This window comes from Geotrypetes seraphini, chromosome 2 (assembly GCF_902459505.1).
Source record: "Geotrypetes seraphini chromosome 2, aGeoSer1.1, whole genome shotgun sequence".
NCBI classification, from domain to species: domain Eukaryota; kingdom Metazoa; phylum Chordata; class Amphibia; order Gymnophiona; family Dermophiidae; genus Geotrypetes; species Geotrypetes seraphini.
In genome coordinates this window covers 516,794,335-516,818,486 of record NC_047085.1, presented here as the reverse complement: position 1 = coordinate 516,818,486, position 24,152 = coordinate 516,794,335, and the positions used below count along the sequence as shown (strand labels likewise).

The window sequence follows — 24,152 nt, the reverse complement described above, 5'->3', positions numbered from 1 at the left end:
TAAATTTATAGATAAATAAAAAAGCATAATAAACTATTAAGAATCATATGCATCTTTAAAGAAAAATGTTTTTAGTGTTTTTTTAAAAATGGATAAATCTTTTAATTCCCTAATGTGTTGCGGTAAGAGATTCCAAGACTGAGGGGCAATAACAGAGAACATGTCGTTACGCCTAGTTCCAATCACCTTCAACGAGGGGACCGACAGGAGGTTGGAAGAAGATTTTTGATAGAATCTTAACATTCCAGGCAGCTAAACTGAATACATGGCTTGGAAAACCTATACTTTTTATGTTGACTTCAGAAAATTATTGAAGATATGTCTGTTTGATAAGTTTTAAATCTTAACCCTTGTTGCTGTCTTAACTTATTACGAATTCCAACAGTTGTTCATATTTTAATTATGTCACTGTTTTAACTCTTTTAGATTTCAATTGATGTACTTTTTTATTGATTTTTATTGTATTTTTTTTCCCATTCTTTATTCATTTTATCATCTTACAACAAGTGCACAATATTACATCATTAAATATTTTGACACATCACTTTTATTTATATTGTATTTTAGACGGATTGTTTCATCATGTATCTTAAATACTGACTGTATGTATTTTTTGTTGTGAACCGCTTCGAACTCCTGGTATAGTGGTATATAAGAAATAAATTATTATTATTATTATTATTGCACTCACCTGAGCAGCTGTTTTTCCCAATTTCTCTTTCCTCTGATCCAGGCTCACCCCTGATGTACGGCTGTTCCCCTCGTTCAATGTGGGATATAATGTCAGGGATGACAGTTGGAGAGCCTGTTTCTGGGGGTGAAAAAAAAACTGCATTAGGTTTCCCCAAATCATTAAGTATGATTCCATCAAACTCATGACTTAATATTCTTTGTGCTGAAAATTTTGTCTCTCAACTTCAATGAACAAAAATACTCAAACCTTCAGTTAGAGCAGCAATCTCAGACTCGCTGCCCATGAGCCACATATGTCACAGAAACATAGAAATAGACAGCAGATAAGGGCCACGGCCCATCTAGTCTGCCCACCCCAATGACCCTCCCCTACCTTTCTCTGTGAATAGATCCCACGTGTCTATCCCATTTGGCCTTAAAATAAGGCACGCTGCTGGCCTCATAACCTGAAGTGGAAGACAATTCCAGCGATCAACCACCCTTTCAGTGAAAAAGAATTTCCTGGTGTCCCCGTGCAGTTTTCCGCCCCTGATTTTCTACGGTCTGTACGCAATTGTCCTGGAACTTCCTCTCCGATGTCAGAATTGACGTTGGGAAGAAGGCTTGTGGGCCGGCGCCTGGACCTTCCTTTTCGGCAAGCAACGGCGGACCAGGGGAGAAGGGGGGTTGAATTGGTGGTAGGCCAGGCTTGGCGCTGGAGGGAGGGAGGCAGACAGGCTTTGGCATGACAGGGAGGCAGACTTCGGGGGAGAGAGTGGGACAAAGGCTGGAAGGCAGTGAGGGAGACATAGGAAGGAGGGAGGACGGAAGGACAGAAAGAGGAAGAGAAGGGGTGGTTATAAGCAGAAGAAAGACTAGAGAAAGAAAGGCCAGGACCAAAGGGGAAAGACATGAGGCAGATGCAGGACTATGGGAGGTGCAGGCAGAAGGGGAGAGACCCTAAGGAAGAGCAGAGAAGCAAGATCATAACAGATGAGGGAGACGTGGTACAAAGGAGAACTGACACTGGATCTGGGGACACTAAGTTACTTAGGAAGGGTCACTAAGGACATAGAAAGGAGGCACTGGGGACACTAAGGACATGGGAAGGGGCACTAAGGACATGGGAAGGAGGCACTGGGGACACTAAGGACATAGGAAGAGGCACTAAGGACATGGGAAGGGGCACTAAGGACATGGGAAAGAGGCACTAAGGACATGGGAAGGAGGCACTGGGGACACTAAGGACATGGGAAGGTGGCACTGGGGACACTAAGGACACAGGAAGGAAGGAGGGAGGGAGGAAATAGAAAGGGACAATTGTTGGGACTGAGTGCAGAAAGAAAGAAATGAAAGAAAGGATGCACAATCAGAAGGAAACGCAACCAGAGACTCATGAAATCACCAGGCAGTAAAGGTAGAAAAATAATTTTATTTTCAATTTAGTGATCAAAATGTGTCAGTTTTGAGAATTTATATCTGCTGTCTATATTTTGCACTATATTTGTCTATTTTTCTATAGTTACTGAGGTGACATTGCATATTTTAAAGTCATCTGCCTTGACATCTTTGAAACCCCCCAATATAAATAATTATCATTTTTTATCTGTGTATAGTGTGCTTTGTGTCTTTTTATTTTATGGTTACCATTAAGAATTAATAGCACAGTTACTTACCGTATCCAGGGACAGCAGGCAGCTATTCTCACATATGGGTGACGTCGTCGACGGAGCCCGGATGTGGATGCCTCACAAGCAGACTTGCTTGAAAAAACTTGAAGTTTCGAGTCGCCCGCACCGCGCATGTGCGAGTGCCTTCCTGCCCCGCGCAGGGTGCATCTCCTCAGTTCAGATAGCTAGCAGAGAAGCCAACTAGGGGAGGTGAGTGGGTTGTGAGAATAGCTGCCTGCTGTCCCTGGATAACACCTGTATCCCAGGACAAGCAGGCAGGTATTCTCACATATGGGTGACCTCCAAGCTAACCAGAATGGGATGGTGGGAGTGTTGGCAATTTAGGAGAATAAATTTTGTAATACTGTATGGCCAAACTGTCCATCCCGTCTGGAAAAAGTATCTAGACAATAGTGAGAAGTGAAGGTATGAACCAAGGACCAAGTAGCAGCTCTACAAATTTCCTCAATAGGTGTAGATCTGAGGAAAGCTACTGAAGCTGCCATTGCTCAAACCTTATGGGCTGTGACTTTACTGTGAAGGGTAATCCAGCCTGGGCGTAGCAGAATGAGATACAAGCCGCCATCCAATTGGAGATGGTACGCTTAGAAATAGGATGGCCCAACTTATTGGGATCAAAGGAGACAAAAAGTTGAGGAGCAGTTCTGTGTGGTTTGGTGCGTTCTAAATAGAAGGCCAAAGCACGTTTACAGTCCAGAGTATGAAGAGCAACTTCTCCAGGATGAGATTGAGGCTTTGGAAAAAACACTGGCAGAACAATGGATTGGTTGAGATGAAATTCCGAGACCACTTTAGGGAGGAATTTTGGATGAATACAAAGAACCACCTTGTCATGATGGAATGCTGTGAATGGTGGGTCAGCAACTAAAGCTTGCAGCTCACTGACTCTTCGAGCAGAAGTGAGTGCTATGAGAAACGCCACTTTCCAAGTGAGATACTTCAGATGAGCCTTATCAATTGGTTCAAATGGAGGCTTCATCAGTTGAGCAAGGACAACATTGAGGTCCCAAACCACAAGAGGCGGTTTGAGAGGAGATTTGACATTGAAAAGTCCTTTCATGAATCTGGAAACCACCGGATGAGCAGAGAGGGATTTCCCTTCAATAAGCTGATGGAAAGCCACAATTGCACTGAGATGGACTCAAATAGATGTAGACTTGAGGCCAGAATTGGATAAGTGCAAAAGGTAATCCAAAACAGAAGATAAGGAGGAATATCGAGGCTCCTTATGATGAGAAAAACACCACGTAGAAAATCTAGTCCACTTTTGGTGTTAGCACTGCCTAGTGGTAGGCTTCCTAGAAGCTTCTAAAACATCTTTTACAGATTAAGAAAACTGAAGAGGGGTTAAGTTGAGAGGTACCAAGCTGTCAGGTGTAGAGACTGCAGGTTGGGATGAAGCAGAGATCCTTGACTCTGTGTAAGCAGAGAAAAAAAAACTGGTAGAAGGTATGGCTGCTGAGTTGAAGTAGAAGGGAGTACCAAGGTTGTCTCGGCCACCGAGGAGCAATTAGAATCATGGTGGCATGATCGTTCTTCAACTTGACCAGAGTCTTGAGAATGAGAAGGAATGGAGGGAATGCATAGAGGAAGGGATTTGTCCATTCCAGAAGAAAAGCATCTGCCTCGAGGCGATGAGGAGAGTATATCCTGGAGCAGAATTGAGGCAGTTTGTAGTTGTGGTGAGCTGGAAAAAAGTCTATCTGAGACGTTCCCTGTCAGTTTTGTTAGTGGCCCCCACAATACATGGTGGTAGGGGTTAAGTGAAAGGCGTACTGACAAACGCTGGTCCCAGATTCAGTTCCCTCACTGAAGATTCACCAGGCAGTAGAATCAAAAAGGCACAGCCAGAGGTGATTGCATAAAGAATATATTATAGAAATAGTCTTACAGAAAAGTAATATTTATAAGCATTACAATTAAGCAGAGAGCATTACACTTAAGCAGAGAGCAAAGCAGTTTTCCTGCCTTACAGAGTCCAGAAGGAAGCGTGAAGTTCCAGGGAAAGGCAGAGAGACAGAAAGGGGGATGGGGTGATGTTTCGTGTTCCATAGATAAAGAGAAGGATAGACAGAGAGATAGAGAGAGCTCAAGAGAGAACCAGAGTGCCAAGCCAAGAGCCAAGAGATAGCTAGATAGAAAGAGATAGATGTGTGTTGCAGAGAGGAGGCTTTTATACCTTGGAATCTTATTCTGAATAGAAAACTATTGAGCTTCAATAGAAGTTAAATCTTCCCCTCCTTAGTAAACAGCCGAAGAATAGGCTATGGGCATATATGTATTTCCAGTCTGTCTCTGACAATAGTTTCTGATTAAGTTATCTGTGCACCTGGACCCATTGTCCTAAGCACCCTCTTAATCAGACATTAACACCTTTTAGCTAGTCATGATTCAATCAGGGATACTAGAAACATATCAATCAGGGATACTTAAAACCGTCTTCCTGCCCTCAGGGTCTATCTGCATTCCCATGCCAGAGTCAGATTGATATAATTTCCCATAGGCCTTCGCTGACTTAAGTAATGCCAACTGAAAATGCTGAATGGTAGCGACAGCTAGGCTGACATCTCCCATACTTTTTTTATTTTTATTCTTTGTCCCCACTGTGAAAAAATGTGATGAAGAGGGGAAGAATGAAGTGTCCATTCGTGAGGCTGCAGTAGACGACTCAAGATGTCGGCCAAACAATTTTTCATCCCTTGAATGTAGACAGCTTTGAGGAAGATGTTGTGGCGGATTGCCCAGTCCCAAACCTTCAGAGCTTCTTGACAAAGGGAGGCAGACCCCGTCCCTCCCTGTTTGTTGATATAATACATGGCGACTTGGTTGTCCGTCCGAATGAGGACTACTTGGTCGTGAAGCAAATGTTGAAAAGCCTGGAGAGCTTTGAGGATCGCTCTGAGTTCCAACTGATTAATATGACACTAACGACCCGTACTGGTCCAGAGGCCTTGAGTACGGAGACCATCGAGATGAGCGCCCCAAGCATAGTTTGAAGAGTCTGTCGTGAGGACCTTCTGATGGGGGGGGTGTTTGAAAAAGCAAGCCTCTGGAAAGATTGGAAGAGAGCACCCACCAATGGAGAGACTGCTTCAATGAAGAAGTGAATGATATGTGTCGAGACAGAGAGTCGCAAACTTGCGTCCATTGAGATGCCAGGGTCCACTGAGGAATTCTGAGGTGAAGTCTGGCAAAAGGAGTCACGTGTACTGTGGAGGCCATGTGACCCAGAAGTACCATCATGTGTCTCGCTGAGATGGAAGAGCGGGAAGACACTGTTCGACAGAGTTGAAGAAGAGATTCCATTCGTTGTTGTGGAAGGAATGCTCTGAGTTGGACAGTGTCCAAAACAGCTCCAATGAATTGTAGAGTCTGTGAGGGCTGAAGTTGAGATTTGGGAAAGTTGATTTTGAATCCCAAACTTTGTAGGAACCAGGTAGTCCGTTGGGTCGCTACAATAACCCTTGAGATTTGGAATCTTTGATGAGCCAGTCGTCGAGGTAGGGAAAAACCTGAAGACCATGATTCCGTAGAGCTGCTGCTACCACTACCAGGCACTTGGTGAACACTCTGGAAGACGAGGCCAGGCCGAAAGGTAGTACTTTGTATTGATAATGCAGATTCCCCACCCGAAATCTGAGGTATTGACGGGAGGCCTGATGAATGGGGATATGAGTGTAGGCCTCCTTGAGATCCAGAAAGCATAATCAGTCGTTCTACTCGAGAAGGGGATAAAGGGATGCCAGGGACAACATTTGAAACTTTTGACTAAGAATTTGTTGAGAGCCCTGAGATCTAGAATGGGTCACAGATCGCCCGTCTTCTTCGGAACAAGGAAGTAACGGGAGTAAAACCCCCTGTTCTGCTGTTCCAAGGGAACTGGTTCGATGGCATGGAGACGAAGCAGAGCTTGAGCTTCCTGAAGAAGAAGGGCAGTCTGGGATGGATTGGAAGGATACTCTTTTAGAGGAAGCTCTGGTGGAATCTGAGAGAAATGAAGAGAGTATCCTTCCCTGATGATGGAAAGTACCCAGAGATCGGATGTAATTATCGTCCATCGGTGGTAGAAATGATGGAGACGACCTCCTATAGGGGGAAAATGAGACAGAGTCAGAATGGTGGAAGTTATACTCTGTTTTAAACAGTCAAAAAAGCTGAGTATCCTTAGGTGCAGCAGAAGGTTGAGGTTTCTGTTGTTTCTGAGGCTGCTGTTTCTTTAGAGGAGGGCGATTATAAGGAGCCGTCCTCGGAGTAAAATGCCGCTGATAGATAGGAGCAGGGCGTGCAGGTTTTGCAGGAGCTGACTTCGGCTTGGGTCTGACAATAGAAGCAAAGGATTTCTCATGGTCAGACAATTTCTTGGTGGCTGCCTCGATGGATTCATCGAAGAGGTCATTGCCGTCACAAGGGATATTAGCCAAGCAGTCTTGAAGATTAGGGTCCATGTCAATGGTACGAAGCCAAGCAAGATGACGCATAGCCAAAGAACAAGCAGCTGCCCGGGCAGACAACTTGAAGGCATCATAAGATGACTGCAGGAGATGCAATCTGAGTTGGGATAAAGAAGCCAGGACTTCTTGAAATTCAAAATGCTTTTGAGTATCCAGATAAGTCAAAAACTTTGGCAATAGAGAAATAAGGAATTCAAAATAAGTGATGAATTGAAAATTATAATTGAGGACTTTAGAGGACATCATAGCATTTTGATAGATGCGACGTCCATAGTTTCCCTTCCCTTCCAGGAGGAACGGTGGCATAAACCTTGGAAGGATGGTACCTCTTTAAGGAGGACTCGACAAGCAGGGATTGATGAGATAACTGGGAGTTGTCAAACCCTTTGCGATGTAGTTTTATACCTAGAGTCCAATTTTCCTGGAACAGCTGGTATGGAAAAAGGTGTTTCCATGCATCGACCAAAAGTCTGATTCAAAAGCTTATGAAGTGGAAGCTTAAGAGACTCTGCCGGAGGTTGAGGAAGATGCATGACTTCGAGATACTCCTTAGAGTATTTGGAGCCAGTATCTAATTGAAGGTCCAAGTCCACAGCCATCTGACGAAGAAAAGATGAGAAAGATAGCTGATCAGCTAATGCTTTGCCTCAAGAAGAACGCGAGGACGTCGAGGCAGCCTGAGTTGAAGATGAAGCTTCGGCAGGAAAAAAGGAATCAAAGGAATATGGTGACTTGAACGAGGCAATCGAAACCGGGACATCCTCGAGGTCCGGCATTGGAGACCTTGAACGAGGAGTCGGTGGTCTAGTCGAGTTTGGAGTAGATCGAGGCTTAGTGGAAGAAGGTCTTTCTTTAGAAGAACTATGCCTGGAAGGATGCCTTGAAAAAGGCCTCGATCGTCGTTGAGAACTATGCCTGGAAGCAGATCTCGAAGATCGAGGAGACTTTGCCTCGGAGACGGAAGCAGCCGATGGTATCAACAAATGTATTGGACTGGAGGCTGTAGATCGAAGCTCCAGAGGCTTGATGGAGGAACCTCGATGCACTCCCAAAGACTCTGCTCCTTGTATAGAGTGTGAGGATTCCTTCAGAGGCACTTGCAAAGGATCTTCTCCTTGCTGTACGTGCACTGATGCCAGACCAGACATTCGCAGAGACTCTGCTCCCTGCAAAGAGTGTGAAAGGTCAGCCTGAGGCAGTGGAAGCGGCTTGACCTCACGGGAGACTGCTGAATGCCCAGGCTAGATAATAATAATAATAATAATTTATTTCTTATATACCGCTATACCGTGAAGTTCGAAGCGGTTTACAATAAAGATACATTTGACAGTACATGGGATAGAAACGGTTTACAATAAAGATACATTTAGTCAATACATGGGATGCAAGTGGTTTACATTACAGATTCATTTTGTCAGTACATGGGATACAAGTGGGTTACAGTAAAGATATATTTTGTCAGTACATGGGATACAAGTGGGTTACAGTAAAGATATATTTTGTCAGTACATGGGATGCAAGTGGGTTACAATACAAGTGGAAACGGTAGAAAAATGGATGTCAAATCATAAACTAAAACTGAACTCGGAAAAAACTAAATTCCTACTACTGGAAAGGGAAAAAAAACCATCTCTCACAGAACTAGAAGTAAATACAATCAAGTACCCAATGCAAAGCACACTCAAGATCCTGGGAATTCTACTAGACAGAAATTGCACAATGCAGTCTCAAATCCACAAAATCATCCAAAAAGCATTCTTCACAATACGTAACCTAAGAAAAATAAGAAAATTCTTCAACAAAGATCAATATAAGATATTAGTACAATCCCTAGTACTGAGTATTGTAGATTACTGTAACAGCCTATACCTATCATGCCCAAATTACATGATAAAACAATTACAGACAGTTCAGAACACAGCCCTCAGAATCATCTACTCACTAAGCAAATATGACCACATAACCAAAGCATACCTAGACTCACACTGGCTACCAATAAAAGCAAGATCCCAGTTCAAATTCTACTGTCTATTATACAAAGTAATGCATGGAACAGCACCCATCTACCTAAACAACAGACTACACCGTAACCTCTCACACAGATCAAGGAGAACTCAGAGCCTATTCACTTACCCCCCTCTCAAAGGAACACGACGAAAGAAACTATATGACAGCCTCTTAGCAACACAGGCAGCAAAGATCGATATTAACATCACCAATCTACTGACCAAATCAATAGACATTAAAGCATTCCGAAAAGAAATCAAAACTCATCTCTTCAAAAAACACTTCCCATCATCATAACCTCACAAAAGTATTAGAAAATGCGCTCATGACTACCCTAACACCACCACCAGCAACACCTTGAATCCGGACAGTACTATCTCCACTCATCTAAACAACAGAACCCGGACATTATTAACTCTACTCGTCTAAACAACCTATCACTATCTACTATCCATTACCAATTTCTCCTGGAAAAGTCCAGAATAACAATTGTAACTTAACGCATCCTTGATTATATGTACTATAAAGCTACTGGAAATGTCCAGTCTTCTAAATTGTAATCCGCTTAGAACCGCAAGGCACAAGCGGAATAGAAATCACAAATGTAATGTAATGTAATGTAATGTAATGTTTACTATCAAGGTGCATTTTGTCAGTGTAAGGGATACAGGTGGGTTAGCATAAAGATACATTTAGTCAGTACATGGGTTACAATAAAGATACGTTTTGTCAGTACATGGGGTGCAGGTGGGTTACAATAAAGATACATTATGTCAGTACATGAGATTCAAGTGGAAAGTATAATTAGTTTCGGGCCTTGGAATTAGGGGGCGAGGTGGAAGGGTCATGGCGAGGATATAGGAATTTAGAATTTGTTAAATAGTCGAGTTTTCAGGGATTTTCTAAAGTCCGTGTATGTAGTGGCCTCAGGTATGGGCTTTCCAAACCATGTGTTCAGCTTAGCTGCCTGGAATGAGAGGAAGAAGCTTCGGTCCCATATTAGAAAGGAACTGAATGAACTTGCCAGCTTCTCCAACATGGTCTGGAAAGAAGCCGGCAAGGATGGATCCGCATCTGAAACCGGACCACCTGCTTTGGCTGGAGGTTCCTTCGAGGTAGTGTGAGTGTGCTTTGACTTGGAAGTCTTAGGCACTTTAATCACTACCGCTGGAACTGACTGCTGAGCTATTTGACCTGAGGAAACAGGGGAAGATACAGCAGATGTCGTCGAAGAAAGAGCCGCTGCAAACGAGGAAAGTCTGATGAGGCTCGAGGTGGAAGCAGTAGAAGCAGGAAGAACCTTGGTAGGAGTCGAGGCCGAGGTCGCCTTTGAAGTCGAGGGATCAGTAGAAGATTCCATCTCGAAGAGTTTGTCCCCGAAAATATGACGACGATTGAAAGCTCGAGGCTGAAATGTTTGACAGCGCAGGCATGACCTAGGATGATGTTCCGGCCCAAGGCACTTGAGGTAGCGATGGTGTGGGTCCGTAAGAGAGATCGCACGCTGGCACTTGTCACACTTCTTGAAGCCTTTGACAGGCCGGGACATAGAAGTGAAAATAGCCGCCGCAAGATCGAAGCCCTCGGGCTGCAGCTGAGCGGCCTGTCCCGGAAAACAGAAGGAAGAGGAAAAATTTTTTTTTTTTTTAAACTGAAAATAAAATAAAGAAAATAAGAACAGCAATTCGTGAGGAAAAAAGTAAGAAACTGCGGTTCAGAGAAGGCACAAGTAACAAAGTTAACGCAGAGTCAAAGATGGACTTCTCGGCTCCGCGGAAAACTGAGGAGACGCGCTATACACTGGGCGGGAAGCACTCGTGCATGCGCGGTGTGGGTGACTCGAAACTTCAAGCAAGTCTGCTTGTGAGGCGTTCGCATCCGGGCTCCGTCGATGACATCACCCATATGTGAGAATACCTGCCTGCTTGTCCTGGGATAAAAGATATTATGTGTACATGAAAAATGAATGGAAGAAATTGGGGGCGGGATTGGAGGCAGGGCTAGGGTGGGATTGGGGCGTTGCTGACAATTAATAGATGTCCCATTTTGGTCACATTATCCATACTAAGGGGACTCAATTTATTAGATGTCAGTGTGGAATACTGTCAAAGGCTGTGCTAAAATCTAAATACAGCACATCTAGTGCACTCCCTTTAGCTATTTAATTCTCTAGTCACCCAGTCAAAGAAATTGATCAGACATATGAACAACTTCCTGTAGGGCATTTTTCCCATATATGGACCCAGGAAACTCCCTCTCCCCACAGTTGTATTTCATGTCATTTTAACTGAATATGTAGAAAATGGTCATGAAAATATTTTTCTTAATATATTTTACAGTTTATGAAGAGATATACTAAAGTGTTTTTACATAGGATTAATAGGTGTCGGTTTGTGACGGAGACTGTCAGTTGCTGGCTATTTTTGCACTGATATGATCAATCTGAGTGACATTAATACAGTACATTGGATTTTCTGTGATTTTTGCTCTCTCTTTTCTTGCTTTATAATGATGCTCAGTTACTGCTAATAAAAATGTAAAGTTATCACTTACCCAGGGAGATCAGGGTCTGATAATTCTCCTTCATCACCTCCCTGTAAAGCTCCTTCTGCTCTTCATCTAAATACTCCCACTCCTCCTGGGAGAAAAACAAAGCGATGTCCTCAAACTTGATCCGCATCTGAAATATAAACAACACGTTCAATGTATTTACCTTGGTGTGGGGCCCATTGGCATCTTTTATTGTTTCTACCGTGTTTCCCCGATGGTAAGACACTGTCTTATTTTTTTTGGAAGGCCAAAATATGCTCTAGGGCTTATTTTCGGGGGGATGCCTTATTTACCCTTTCATGTCCCCTCTGTATCTCTATCCTTATTCAGTAGGTCCTGCTTACCCTTTCTCTTCTTTGTGTCACTATCTCCATTTTCAGCTTTCCCCCTTTCCTTTGTTACTGCACCCTGTAGCTAGAATCTTTCCACCCTCCCTCCACTCTGGCCCAGCCCAGTATGAAATATTTCCTTTTGTTTCCCTCCCCTCTCTCTTTCTCTCTCTCTTCTGCTCCCTCACCCACGAGTCCTGCATCTGGCCCTCTCCCTTCTACCTGCACCTGGCAACATCCCCCTGCTCCATGGCTCTCTTCAGCAACTCGTCAGCAGCGGTGATCAAGACAAGCTGCCGACATCGAGGCCTTCCCTCTACGAGTCCCGCCTTTGTGGAAAAAGGAAGTTGAAACAAGCGGGACTCGCAGAGGGTAGGCCCCGACGTCAGAAGCTTGTGTCGATCGCTGCTGCTGAGTTGCCGAAGAGAGCCGCGGAGCAGGGGATGTGGCCGGAAGCAGGTAGAAGGGAGAGGGAGATAGGAAGGCTGTAGATCTCCGGAGCATGACACCGACCCCGGCCAGGATGATTTCTTTTTCAGGCGTGCATCTTACAAGTCCGGCGTCGGGGCAGGAAATAGCCATGCTGAGCAGTGAGCTCAGCACTACACAGATGAAAGCCTTGCTTGCTGATTGGTCCGGCGGCCGTGCCGCCGGACCAATCAGCAAGCAAGGCTTTCATCTGTGTAGTGCTGAGCTCACTGCTCAGCATGGCTATTTCCCGCCGCAACGCCGGACTTGTAAGTTGCATGCCTGCGTGACACACTACCGGAGCCACGGCAAAGGTGGAAAAGAGCCGCATGCGGCTCTGGAGCCGCGGGTTGCCGACCCCCGCGGTAGACGGAGGGACCCACCGTACCACCCGATTCGGGTAAGCGCAGGTATCGGTGGGTGGCTTATTTGCGGGGGGGGGTGCCTTATTTTACAATTTTTTCTAAAAAGGGGGGCTGTCTTATTTGATGGCCCTGCCTTATCATCGGGGAAACACGGTATATAGTTGTCATTTCTCTTTCATTTTTGTTTGATTTCCTTACACATCCAGGGTGGGAATGCACTACTATTTTAATTAAAACTAGGGGCTCCTTTTATCAAGGCGCGGTAGGGGTTTAACACGCGTCAAACCGCCTGCCGCACTAATTTCTAACGCCTCCATTGACGAGGCATTAGATTTTTTGCTTGCCGCAGGGGTTAGCGCGGGATTAAATGTCCGACGTGCTAACCCCGCTAGCGCGGCTTAATAAAAGAACCCCTAGGTTATTGGAAGATTATATGCATTTGTATTTTGGATTAATTAAGGGGGGGAGGAAATGATTGCTTTTGAATATTTGTAAGATCAAAGTGCTTTTCTTGATTTGTTATATGTTCAGTTACATGTGTATTGCACTGTCAATATCTGCAAATCAATAAAGATTTATTTTTAAAAACCCACAAAATCTTCCGCATCAGGTAGATCAGAAGATCACGGGACAGGGAAAGGTTTGCTGGAGGATGATGCATATCATTTTGAATCGCTTGAGCCACAGGGTTATATTTCAGGCCAGAGAAAAAAAAAAAAAACCCAAAACAAACAAACTCTGTGGAGTGACAATGTTCCGGACCTAAATGGACTTTATTTGAAAGTGTCAAAGTTCCAAAGGTACACTGAAATCATCCACATAAAAATAAATCATCCACATAAGAGCCTTAAAGGACCTAGTCCGCTAGGGATACAGGACCCAACACGGTTCGCATTTCGACAAAAAGTCTTCTTCAAGGGTCACTGGGGGTCCATTTGGGGATTAATAATAGGAAGGAACCTTATATGCTGGGAGGAGAGAAGCTGATATGCACGGATGGGGAGAGGGACCTTGGGGTTATAGTGTCCGAAGATCTAAAGGCGAAAAGACAGTGTGACAAGGCAGTGGCTGCTGCCAGAAGGATGCTGGGCTGTATAAAGAGAGGCGTAGTCAGTAGAGGGAAGAAGGTGTTGATGCCCCTGTACAGGTCATTGGTAAGGCCCCACTTGGAGTATTGTGTTCAGTTTTGGAGACTGTATCTGGCGAAGGACGTAAGAAGACTTGAGGCGGTCCAGAGGAGGGCGACGAAAATGATAGGAGGCTTGCACCAGAAGACGTATGAGGAGAGACTGGAAGCCCTGAATATGTATACCCTAGAGCAGTGTTTTTCAACCGCTGTTCCGCGGCACACTAGTGTGCCGCGAGATGTTGCCTGGTGTGCCGCAGGGCCGCCATCAGGGCAGTACTACCAGTCCTGCATTCAGGGGCCCGGAGCTGACAGGGGGCCCGGGCTCCCCCAGGGTCCTAGGCAGTGTTCTAAGGCAGGGGCGCCAGTAGCTCGCCAAGGCAAAGTGAGTCGATCACCCAGGACTCACTTTGTCTTGGCGATCTAATCTATCGAGCCGATAAGTCTTCTTCTCCCCGACGTCAATTCTGCAGTCGGAGAGGAAGTTCGGGCCAGCCAATCGCTGCCTGGCTGGGCGGAACTTCCTCTCCGATTGCAGAATTGACGTCGGGGAGAGGAAGACTGATCGGCCCGAAGCAGGGAGAGCATGCGTCGACGTCGGCGTCGACTTTGGGGCCTGCTATCCATTGGTGGGTCCTGTTCCCCGATGGCAGCGGCAGTGGCAGTGGCTTGGGGAACGGCAGGGAGAAAGAAAGAAAGGGGGCAGGCAGGGAAACAGAAGGAAAGAAGAGAAACAGAAAAAAAGAAAGAAAGGTCAGGGAGAGAGGAAGAAAAAGTTAGGGGAGGGAATGAGGTGTGGAGGAGAGAAAACATACAGGCTGATAGAAGGGAAGAAAGATTGGATGCACAGTCAGAAGAAGAAAGTGCAACCAGAAATCACCAGACAAGGTAGGAAAAATGATTTTATTTTAAATTTAGCAAAGTGGAGGCAGTATTACCACAGTTTTCAAAGGAATTTGCCCAAATAACTTAATAGTTAACTGGGTAAATTCCCAGAGATGAAAACTTCCCTTCACTTACTATGCACAGTTCTGAATTTATATCTGCAGTCTATATTTTACAATATGGTCACCTTTTACTAAACCGCAATAGTGGTTTTTAGCGCAGGGAGCCTATGAGCGTCAAGATTCCAGCCAGAATATCAGCTTTGTGTTCAGCCAAACAGGCCCAGGTTTCGCACTGAATAAAGTATTTTATAATTTTTCACTATTCTGTTTACTTAATATTTCATAATAAAGTAATTATAAAATACTTTCTTTGTGTTTATTTGATTCCTATTCAAGAGAATTACTTTATATATAGTCAATATAGGCACAGAGTTAAATTTTTTAACATTTTCTAATGGTGGTGTGCCTCGTGATTTTTTTCATGAAACAAGTGTGCCTTTGCCCAAAAAAGGTTGAAAAACACTGCCCTAGAGGAAAGGAGAGACAGGGGAGATACGATTCAGACGTTCAAATACTTGAAGGGTATTAACGTAGAACAAAATCTTTTCCAGAGAAAGGAAAATGGTAAAACCAGAGGACATAATTTGAGGTTGAGGGGTGGTAGATTCAGGGGCAATGTTAGGAAATTCTACTTTACGGAGAGGGTGGTGGATGCCTGGAATGCGCTCCCGAGAGAGGTGGTGGAGAGTAAAACTGTGACTGAGTTCAAAGAAGCGTGGGATGAACACAGAAGATTTAGAATCAGAAAATAATATTAAAGATTGAACTAAGGCCAGTTACTGGGCAGACTTGCACGGTCTGTGTCTGTGTATGGCCGTTTGGTGGAGGATGGGCAGGGGAGGGCTTCAATGGCTGGGAGGGTGTAGATGGGCTGGAGTAAGTCTTAACAGAGATTTCGGCAGATGGAAACCAAACATAGTACCGGGTAAAGCTTTGGATTCTTGCCCAGAAATAGCTAAGAAGAAAAAAAAAAAAAAAAATTTAAATTGAATCAGGTTGGGCAGACTGCATGGACCATTCGGGTCTTTATCTGCCGTCATCTACTATGTTACTATGTTATAAAGGTGAGTACGTGGGAAACAATTGTGTGGTGAGCCGGAAGTGAGACACTGCTTCCATTTGTTTCCCATGTACTCACCTTTATAGGACCCCCCAGGGACCCCTGAAGAAGACATTTTGTCGAAACGCGGACCGTGTTGGGTCCTGTATCCCTAGCGGACCAGGTCCTTTAAGGCTCTTATGTGGATGATTTCAGTGGATCTTTGGAACCTTGACACTTTCAAATAAAGTCCATTTAGGAACATCGTCAATGCACAGATTTTCTTCTTTGTGGATATTTTGGGGTCAATTCCTTTTGTTTTTTTTTAATATTTCAGGCCGCCCAGCCGAGGAAGAGCCACCGGGAGCCCCGATTTCTCTCCTTTCCCTCAGCTTAGGCCCCAGAATCCCCTACCTGGGCAGAAGCTCCTGCAGGCATTCTCCTCTCTGCTTTTGGGGCTCTTTGTCCGGCCGAAAAGATTTGGAGCTGGAAAAAGGTTCCAGTAACGCCTACAAAGGCTGATGACATCACAAAGGAGGGGGGTGGAGCCGTGGACTGAGCCCAGCCAGTGGAAAGAGTCGTTTCTTCTTGGCCCTACCCCTTTTAGTGCTGATTGGTCAGTACCCCTGGAGCCGTCCCAAAGGAGGGGTGGAGCCGTGGACTGAGGTGAGCCAGTGGAGAGAGTCGTTTCTTCTTGGCCCTATCCCCTTTTACTGCCGATTGGTCAGTGTCCCTGAGATATCACAAAGGAGGGGTGGAGCCGTGGACTGAGGTGAGCCAGTGGAGAGAGTCGTTTCTTCTTGGCCCTATCCCCTTTTACTGCCGATTGGTCAGTGTCCCTGAGATATCACAAAGGAGGGGTGGATCCCCGGCCCGAGAGCTGAGCCAGTGGAAAGAGTCGTTTCTTCTTGGCCCTACCCCTTTTAATGCCGATTGGTCAGTGTCCCTGAGATATCACAAAGGAGGGGTGGATCCCCGGCCCGAGAGGTGAGCCAGTGGAAAGAGTCGTTTCTTCTTGGCCCTACCCCTTTTAATGCCGATTGGTCAGTGTCCCTGAGGCCATCACAAAGGACGGGGGGGGGTGGAGCTGTGGACTGAGCCCAGCCAGTGGAAAGAGTCGTTTCTTCTTGACCCTACCCCTTTTAATGCCGATTGGTCAGTGTCCCTGAGGCCATCCAAAGGAGGGGTGGAGCCTCGGCCCGAGAGCCGAGCCAATGGAAAGAATCTTGTCTTCTTGGTCCAACCCCTTTTACTACCGATTGGTCAGTGTTCTTTGGGCGGGAAGAGGAGGAGTTGAGTTTTGTTGCCAGGGGCGCGTGCAGAAAAAGGTGTTGTTGTTTTTTTTGCAGATCTCCAGCTCCAAATCTCCGTTTCTCAAATTCCGGGTTCGGAAAATGGCCGCCGGGGCTTGTGCGCAGGTAGGAGACGGGCAGGTGTCGGCTCCGTTTATTGCAAGCGCTGCTGGGCTTTTCTCACGGGAGCAGGGCCCAGTAGGCAGCTGCCTAGGGCCCGCCACGGTCCGGTGCTTTTATGGCCGTCCCGGCTTCGTCGCCCGAGCCATACTGAGTGACGCGGCCGAGAGAAAGGGAGGTTTGGTTGGCCCAGACACGGTCGAGAGAAGAAGCCGCGATGCCCAAGGCAGAGCGTCATTAATCGAAGGCCTCCAGCACAAACGGGTCACGAGGGAAGAGACATTGGCCTGCTAAGCGCAGCCAGGGTTATCTGGAAGTACCTCAACCGGATGTATTTCCTTTAATATTCTTTATTCATTTTTAAAACTTACAATAAGAAATATTTGGGGACCATTAACAAAATATTGTAATGATTGAATATCATTTCCCCCCCCCCCTTAAAAATGCACATCCAAGGTGGGGGGGGGGGTATTTTGGTTTTTTTATCAGTTCAAATAATGTGTGTGGGGGGGGGGGTTATATATCTTCTTATAAGAACATAAGCAGTGCCTCTGCCGGGTCAGACCAGAGGTCCATCCCGCCCAGCAGTCCGCCCCCGCGGCGGCCCAACAGGTCATGACCTGCCTTAATCACCAGAAGGGGCCCCCTTGCCCCCTAGGTTTCTCATCGAAGTCCTATCTTCCCATCAATGTCCTAACCCTCCGGCCTTGCACCTGCACGACCTGGTGAGCTGTCTATACTTATGCAACACCCCAGCACCTCCCTCAGTACCCCACGATCCCCTTTTCCCTCAGGAATCTGTCCAATCCCTGTTTGAATCCCTGTACTGTACTCTGCCGGTTCACTTCCTCCGGGAGCGCATTCCATTTGTCTACGACCCTTTGGGTGAAGAAAAACTTCCTTGCATTTGATTTGAACCTATCTCCCTTCAGTTTCTCTGAGTACCCCCTCGTACCTGTCGTCCCTTTTAGTCTGAAGAACCTGTCCCTGTCCACCCTCTCTATGCCCCTCATGATTTTGAAGGTCTCTATCATATCCCCCCTGAGCCTCCTCTTTTCCAGAGAGAAGAGCCCCAGTTTATCCAGCCTCTCAGCATATGTTTGATGAAAGTCATTGACTATGGGGGTGGAAGGGTTATGGGATCTGAATTCAATTTTAATAGGATATTAAGTGATGTATTTAAATATATACAGTGGTACCTTGGTTTACGAGCATAATCCAAAATGCTCGTTTTGCAAAGCAAAATTCCCCATAGGCTTTAATGCAAACTCAGAAGATTCGTTCCACAACCGAAGTTTGCAATGGTGGCCCAGGGGTGAGTACCTGCCTTGCGGGTGCTTCACAGCGATTCGAAAGTGGTGCCTTCCTTGCCTTGGGGTCCCCATGCAGCTGCCCTCCTGCTTCGGCTTGTACGTGGTGAGCGTGTTGTCGGGGCAGCGTCTGACTTCGAAAGGAGAGAGGTGAAGTCGCGCATGCTCATTCAGGATGGCGGCCGTTTAGATGGGAGCCGGGAGAGCGCTGACGGACGGCAAAGGCATCGCCGAAGCAGGAGGGCAGCCGCATGGGGACCCCGAGGCAAGGAAGGCACCACTTTTGAATCGCTGTACTCGCCCCTGGGCCACCATTGCTGAGCGCTCGTTTATAGGGGCAGTGCTCGGTTTACGAGACAAAAGTTTGCCGAGTGTTTTGCTCGTCTTGCAAAACACTCGCAAACCGGTGCACTCGTAAACCGAGGTACCGCTGTATTGATGTTATATGATGTTGCACTTATTGTAAGTTTTAAAAATGAATAAAGAATATTAAAAAAAACCTTACAATAAGTGCAACAGCATATAACATCAATATATATTTAAATACATCACTTAATATCCTATTAAAATTGAATTCAGATCCCATAACCCTCCCACCTCCATATTCAATGACTTTCATCAAACAAGAAGACATATAATAACCCCCCTCCATATTATTTGCACTCATAAGAAAACCAAAATACCCCCCCAGCCCCCCCCCCACCTTGGATGTGCATATTTAAGGGGGAAAAATGATATCCATTCATTACAATAAGAACATAAGTAGTGCCTCTGCCGGGTCAGACCAGAGGTCCATCCCGCCCAGCAGTCCGCCCCCGCGGCGGCCCAACAGGTCATGACCTGCCTTAATCACCAGAAGGGGCCCCCTTGCCCCCTAGGTTTCTCATCGAAGTCCTATCTTCCCATCAATGTCCTAACCCTCCGGCCTTGCACCTGCACGACCTGGTGAGCTGTCTATACTTATGCAACACCCCAGCACCTCCCTCAGTACCCCACGATCCCCTTTTCCCTCAGGAATCTGTCCAATCCCTGTTTGAATCCCTGTACTGTATTCTGCCGGATCACTTCCTCCGGGAGCGCATTCCATTTGTCCACGACCCTTTGGGTGAAGAAAAACTTCCTTGCATTTGATTTGAACCTATCTCCCTTCAGTTTCTCTGAGTACCCCCTCGTACCTGTCGTCCCTTTTAGTCTGAAGAACCTGTCCCTGTCCACCCTCTCTATGCCCCTAAGTATTTTGAAGGTCTCTATCATATCCCCCCTGAGCCTCCTTTTTTCCAGAGAGAAGAGCCCCAGTTTATCCAGCCTCTCAGCATATGGGAAGTTTTCCAGCCCTCTTACCAGTTTCGTTGCCCTCCTTTGGACTCTCTCAAGAACTGCCATGTCCTTCTTGAGGTGCGGCGACCAATATTGAACGCAGTATTCCAGATGTGGGCGCACCATCGCTCGATACAGCGGCATGATGACTTCCCGCGTCCTGGTTGATATGCCCCTCTTGATGATGCCCAGCATCCTGTTGGCTTTCTTCGAGGCTGCTGCACACTGTGCGGATGGTTTCATGGATGGATCCACTAGCACACCCAAGTCTCTCTCAAGTCCGGTGTCTTCCAGCAATCTCCCCCCCATTTTATACTCGAACAACGGGTTCTTTTTCCCTATGTGCATGACCTTGCATTTATCTACGTTAAAGCGCATTTGCCATTTGTTTGCCCAGTCCTCCAGCTTATCGAGGTCCCTTTGCAGTTCCTCACACTCCTCCCTGGTCCTAACTCTGGCGCAGAGCTTGGTATCGTCTGCAAATTTTATAACCTCACACTTTGCCTCCGTTTCCAGGTCATTGATAAATATGTTGAAGAGTAGCGGCCCCAGCACCGATCCCTGCGGCACACCGCTCGTGACTCCCCGCCAGTCAGAATATTGGCCCTTTACTCCGACCCTCTGTAGTCTACCTGACAGCCAGTGCTTGATCCATCTGTGTACATCCCCGCCCACCCCGTGGTTCCACAGCTTCCTAAGCAGCCTTTCATGTGGCACCTTGTCAAAGGCCTTTTGAAAATCGAGGTAAATGATGTCTATGGGTTCCCCTTTGTCCACCTGACTGCTTATTCCCTCAAAGAAGTACAGAAGGTTTGTCAGGCACGACCTTCCCTTACAGAATCCGTGCTGGCTTGTCCGCAGTAGGCCATTTTTCTCGATGTGCTCGCAAATGCTGTCCTTGATCATTGCTTCCACCATCTTCCCTATAACTGAAGTCAGGCTCACCGGCCTGTAGTTCCCGGGGTCACCTCTCGATCCCTTCTTAAAGATAGGTGTGACATTCGCCAGTTTCCAGTCCTCTGGTACCTCTCCAGTTTTCAAGGATAGGTTGCAAACATGCTGGATTGCGCCCGCTATTTCCTGACTTAGTTCCTTTAGAACCCTTGGGTGGATCCCGTCCGGTCCCGGTGATTTGCCGCTTTTCAGTCTGTCAATCTGCTTGAGGACAATATTTTGTTATGTTGGAAAATCCAGTGCCATTATTGTATGATACTGTGCTGTTTGGCATGTCAATAAGGGCTAAGAGCCAAATATCATCTAAGAATAACAGGCTTCTACTTATTATGACAGGGGTTGCCATACAACAGATCATGAGAAATTGGGATCGATTGAATTATAGCTTTTGGTGGAACTCCCTATGTCATATATTTAAAATGGAAAGAGTAATTGCCATGCAGCAGGGGAATTTTAGGAAATTTCAGGACATTTGGGGACCATTAACAAAATACTGTAATGAACCTGATGTACTTCCAAAATACTTCCAGATAAACCTGACTAAACTATGCCAATGTAATTTCGAAAGTTCTCTGTAATGTCGCTGTCTGTAGACAGTCTCTTCCCTTGTAAACCGCTTAGAACTGTTTGTGGTACGGCGGTATATAAAAGTAAAGTTTAATTAATTAAACAACCATTCAGCTGAGGTTCTCTAATGTCAACTCAGTAATCAAGATGTGATAGTAAATTAATGCCTTATCCAGTATAACAATTAAAAGTAAAACAAAATAAGTGAGCCTGTTAAAATGCTTAGGGCTGACTGTAGCTGAACCTTCCCTTCCATGTGCCAAGTTCCAGCACCCCCCTCATGCTAAGCCATATTTTCAGCATCATGGATAGCACTAAACTACTTTTCCTCTGTCATTCTGCCATGTTGATCCAACTTTCTGTGGGTAGGATGCAGCAGAGAAAAGGTTCCTGTAGGCCAGAAAGATAACCTTTAACACTGTCTCTGATTTATTTAAATATTTATAGCCTGCATTATCTCATAGTTCTGTGCAACTGTGGAAGATCCTGCAGCTGGGTAAATAGCTGAGCATGGTGTGGGGGGGGGGGGGAAACATCTTGGTCCTTCTGCCTAAGAGTATCAGCTATGCCACTGATTTGCAAAATAGTGCTTCAACATAAAATTGTCTTTTATGCATATATCTGGCATTAGTCTGTACATTCATATGCATAATTTTGTTTTATAAGAACATACAAACATAAGATGTGCTAGACTGGATTAGACTAGTACATCAAGCCTAGCATCCTGTCTCCAAAAGTAGCCAATCTAGGTCACAGATATCCAACAAGATTCCAGAGAGTACTTCTTTTTTGTATTACTTATACCCAACTACATAACTAATAATGGTTTTGGGGTGTTTCCAAATTAAAGCCAGCTAAGTTAATTGCTTTGACCGCCTCTTATGGCATCATATTCCACAGCTTAATTGTATAGTGAGTGAAAATAAAATAATTTCTCCAATTTGTTTTATGAGTATCCCTAGACAAAGAAAACATCAGAAAGGTGCCCCGTGAAGGTGAGGGGGAGGGATATAGGCTAACTAGGGGGAGAGGTTAAGAGGGGAGAAGGGAGAAAAAGAGAGAAGAGGGCAGATGATGGAAGTGGGGAGAAGGGAGAGAGAGAAGAGGGCAGATGGATGTCAGTTGAGAGGGGAGAGCAGATGCTGAATGGAAGTGGAGAAAGAGAACACATACTGGATAGAAGGAGGGTTAAAGAAAAAGGGCATATGCTGGATGTGGGGAAGAAGAGCATTAGTGAAACAGTGGAGGGGTGAAGGAAAGTGGTGGCAATCTGGGTAGACACAGAGAAAAGAGGGAAACTGAGGGCTGAATAGTAAGAATTTAATTTAGACAGAAGCAGAAAATAGAGAAGAGAGCCAGAGCATGGGGGAAAGGGGGAAGGAGACAGAAATATCAGATCTGAGTGGAGGAAATGAGAAGAGAGAGGGGGAAGGAAGGAGAGAGAGATGCCAGACCGTGAGGGGAACAGAGGGAAAAAGATGGATGCCAGACCAGGGGGCGGTGGAGGGCAGGAGGAGAAATGGAAGGGGGTTGGCAGACAGTTTCTAGAAGGGGCAGACAGTGGATGGAAGCAAGAAAATGACAAGATGAAGAAAGCAGAAACCGTGTGACAAAGGTTATTAGGTGCCATTAACTTGTGTTCAAGTCCTAGTCCAATGTTAGATGAATATTGGAGAAGAACAAAGAATACCCAAAACCCCTATACCTTTGTTTCATCGACTACAGCAAAGGTTTTGACTGTGTGGATTACATTAAACTATGGAGAACTCTAGTGCAAATGGGAATACCCAAACACATAATTCAGCTGATAGAGAGCCTACATGAAAATCAAGACAACAAAGGTAGAAGAAAAGTTATATATTTAAATTTTTTGTTATGGGATAAAGTAATATTGTAGCTGTGTTGATAAATGTTTATAAATAGAAAATGGAAATACGGTGATCGTTTTATTGGACTAATTTAAATACATTTTTGACTAAATTTCAAAGACCAAATTCTCCTTCCTCAGGTCAGGACAGGATAAGTAAGAGCAGTATACTTTACTGACCTAAGGAAAGAGGGTTTGACCTGTGAAAGCTAATTTAAAAATGTATTAGTCCAATAAAATGGTATCTTATTTTCCATTTTTTGGGGTTTTTTTTGTTAATTTGTAAAGTGATTTTGTTATTTCTCTTTTTTTCAAATATACATCTGCTATCTTTATATTTTGTTCAGTATTGGGGGATATGCACCACTGTTTCTTCACCCCCTAAACTGTACCATAAGAACATAAGAACTACCATCTCCGGATCAGACCCATGGTCCATCGAGTCCGGCGATCCGCACATGCGGAGGCCCTGTCAGGTATACACCTGATGTAGTTTTAGTCACCCATATCCCTCTATGCCTCTCGTAAGGAGATGTGCATCTAATTTGCCTTTGAATCCCAGCACAGTGGATTCCTTAATAACCTCCTTTGGGAGAGCATTCCAGGCGTCTACCACTCGCTGCGTAAAACAGAACTTCCTGACATTTGTCCTGGACTTGTCCCCCCTTAGCTTCAAACCATGTCCTCTTGTCCGTGTCGCGTTGGACCAGGGGTGCCCAACGCGTCGATCGCGATCGACCAGTAGCTCAGGAAGGCAACGCGAGTCGATCGCGGAGCCTATCCCGGGCTCTGTGATAGACTCGTGTTGCCATCCTGATCTACGGGCCGATCAGCCTTCCTCTCCAGTTTTCTTTCTCCCTAGGGCCTTTTAGCTGGGCGATCCGCCCAGCTGTCATCTGCCGCTGCTGAACAAAAAACCGGGTCCTGCCTTCGCGGAAACAGAAAGTAGGCAGGACCCGACAGGAAGAAGAACAAATGCTTGTCTCCCGCATTAGCCCGTAGCGAACGCTTGCTTCAGGGCTCTCAACATGTGCATGCCGGCTTCTCTTCTCTTCCCTCCGAAACCGGAAGTTATGTCCG

General features: G+C 45.6%; 1 protein-coding gene and 1 pseudogene across 2 annotated transcripts in view; one reads left to right on the top strand and one right to left on the bottom strand.

The window, feature by feature from the left end:
- Positions 1-16,182, bottom strand: part of LOC117354648 (oocyte zinc finger protein XlCOF6-like) — a 31,506-nt gene extending 15,324 nt beyond the window's left edge. For both annotated transcript variants that reach the window (XM_033932482.1, XM_033932483.1), the window contains exons 1-3: positions 16,060-16,182; positions 11,375-11,501; positions 692-811 (exon numbers count right to left, since the gene is read on the bottom strand). In XM_033932482.1, coding sequence (XP_033788373.1) covers positions 692-811; positions 11,375-11,501; positions 16,060-16,173 — 361 coding nt within the window. In that variant the 5' untranslated portion in view covers positions 16,174-16,182. The remainder of the gene's footprint in view (positions 1-691; positions 812-11,374; positions 11,502-16,059) is intronic.
- A 649-nt stretch (positions 16,183-16,831) lies between these two features.
- Positions 16,832-24,152, top strand: part of LOC117355016 — a 36,126-nt pseudogene continuing 28,805 nt past the window's right edge.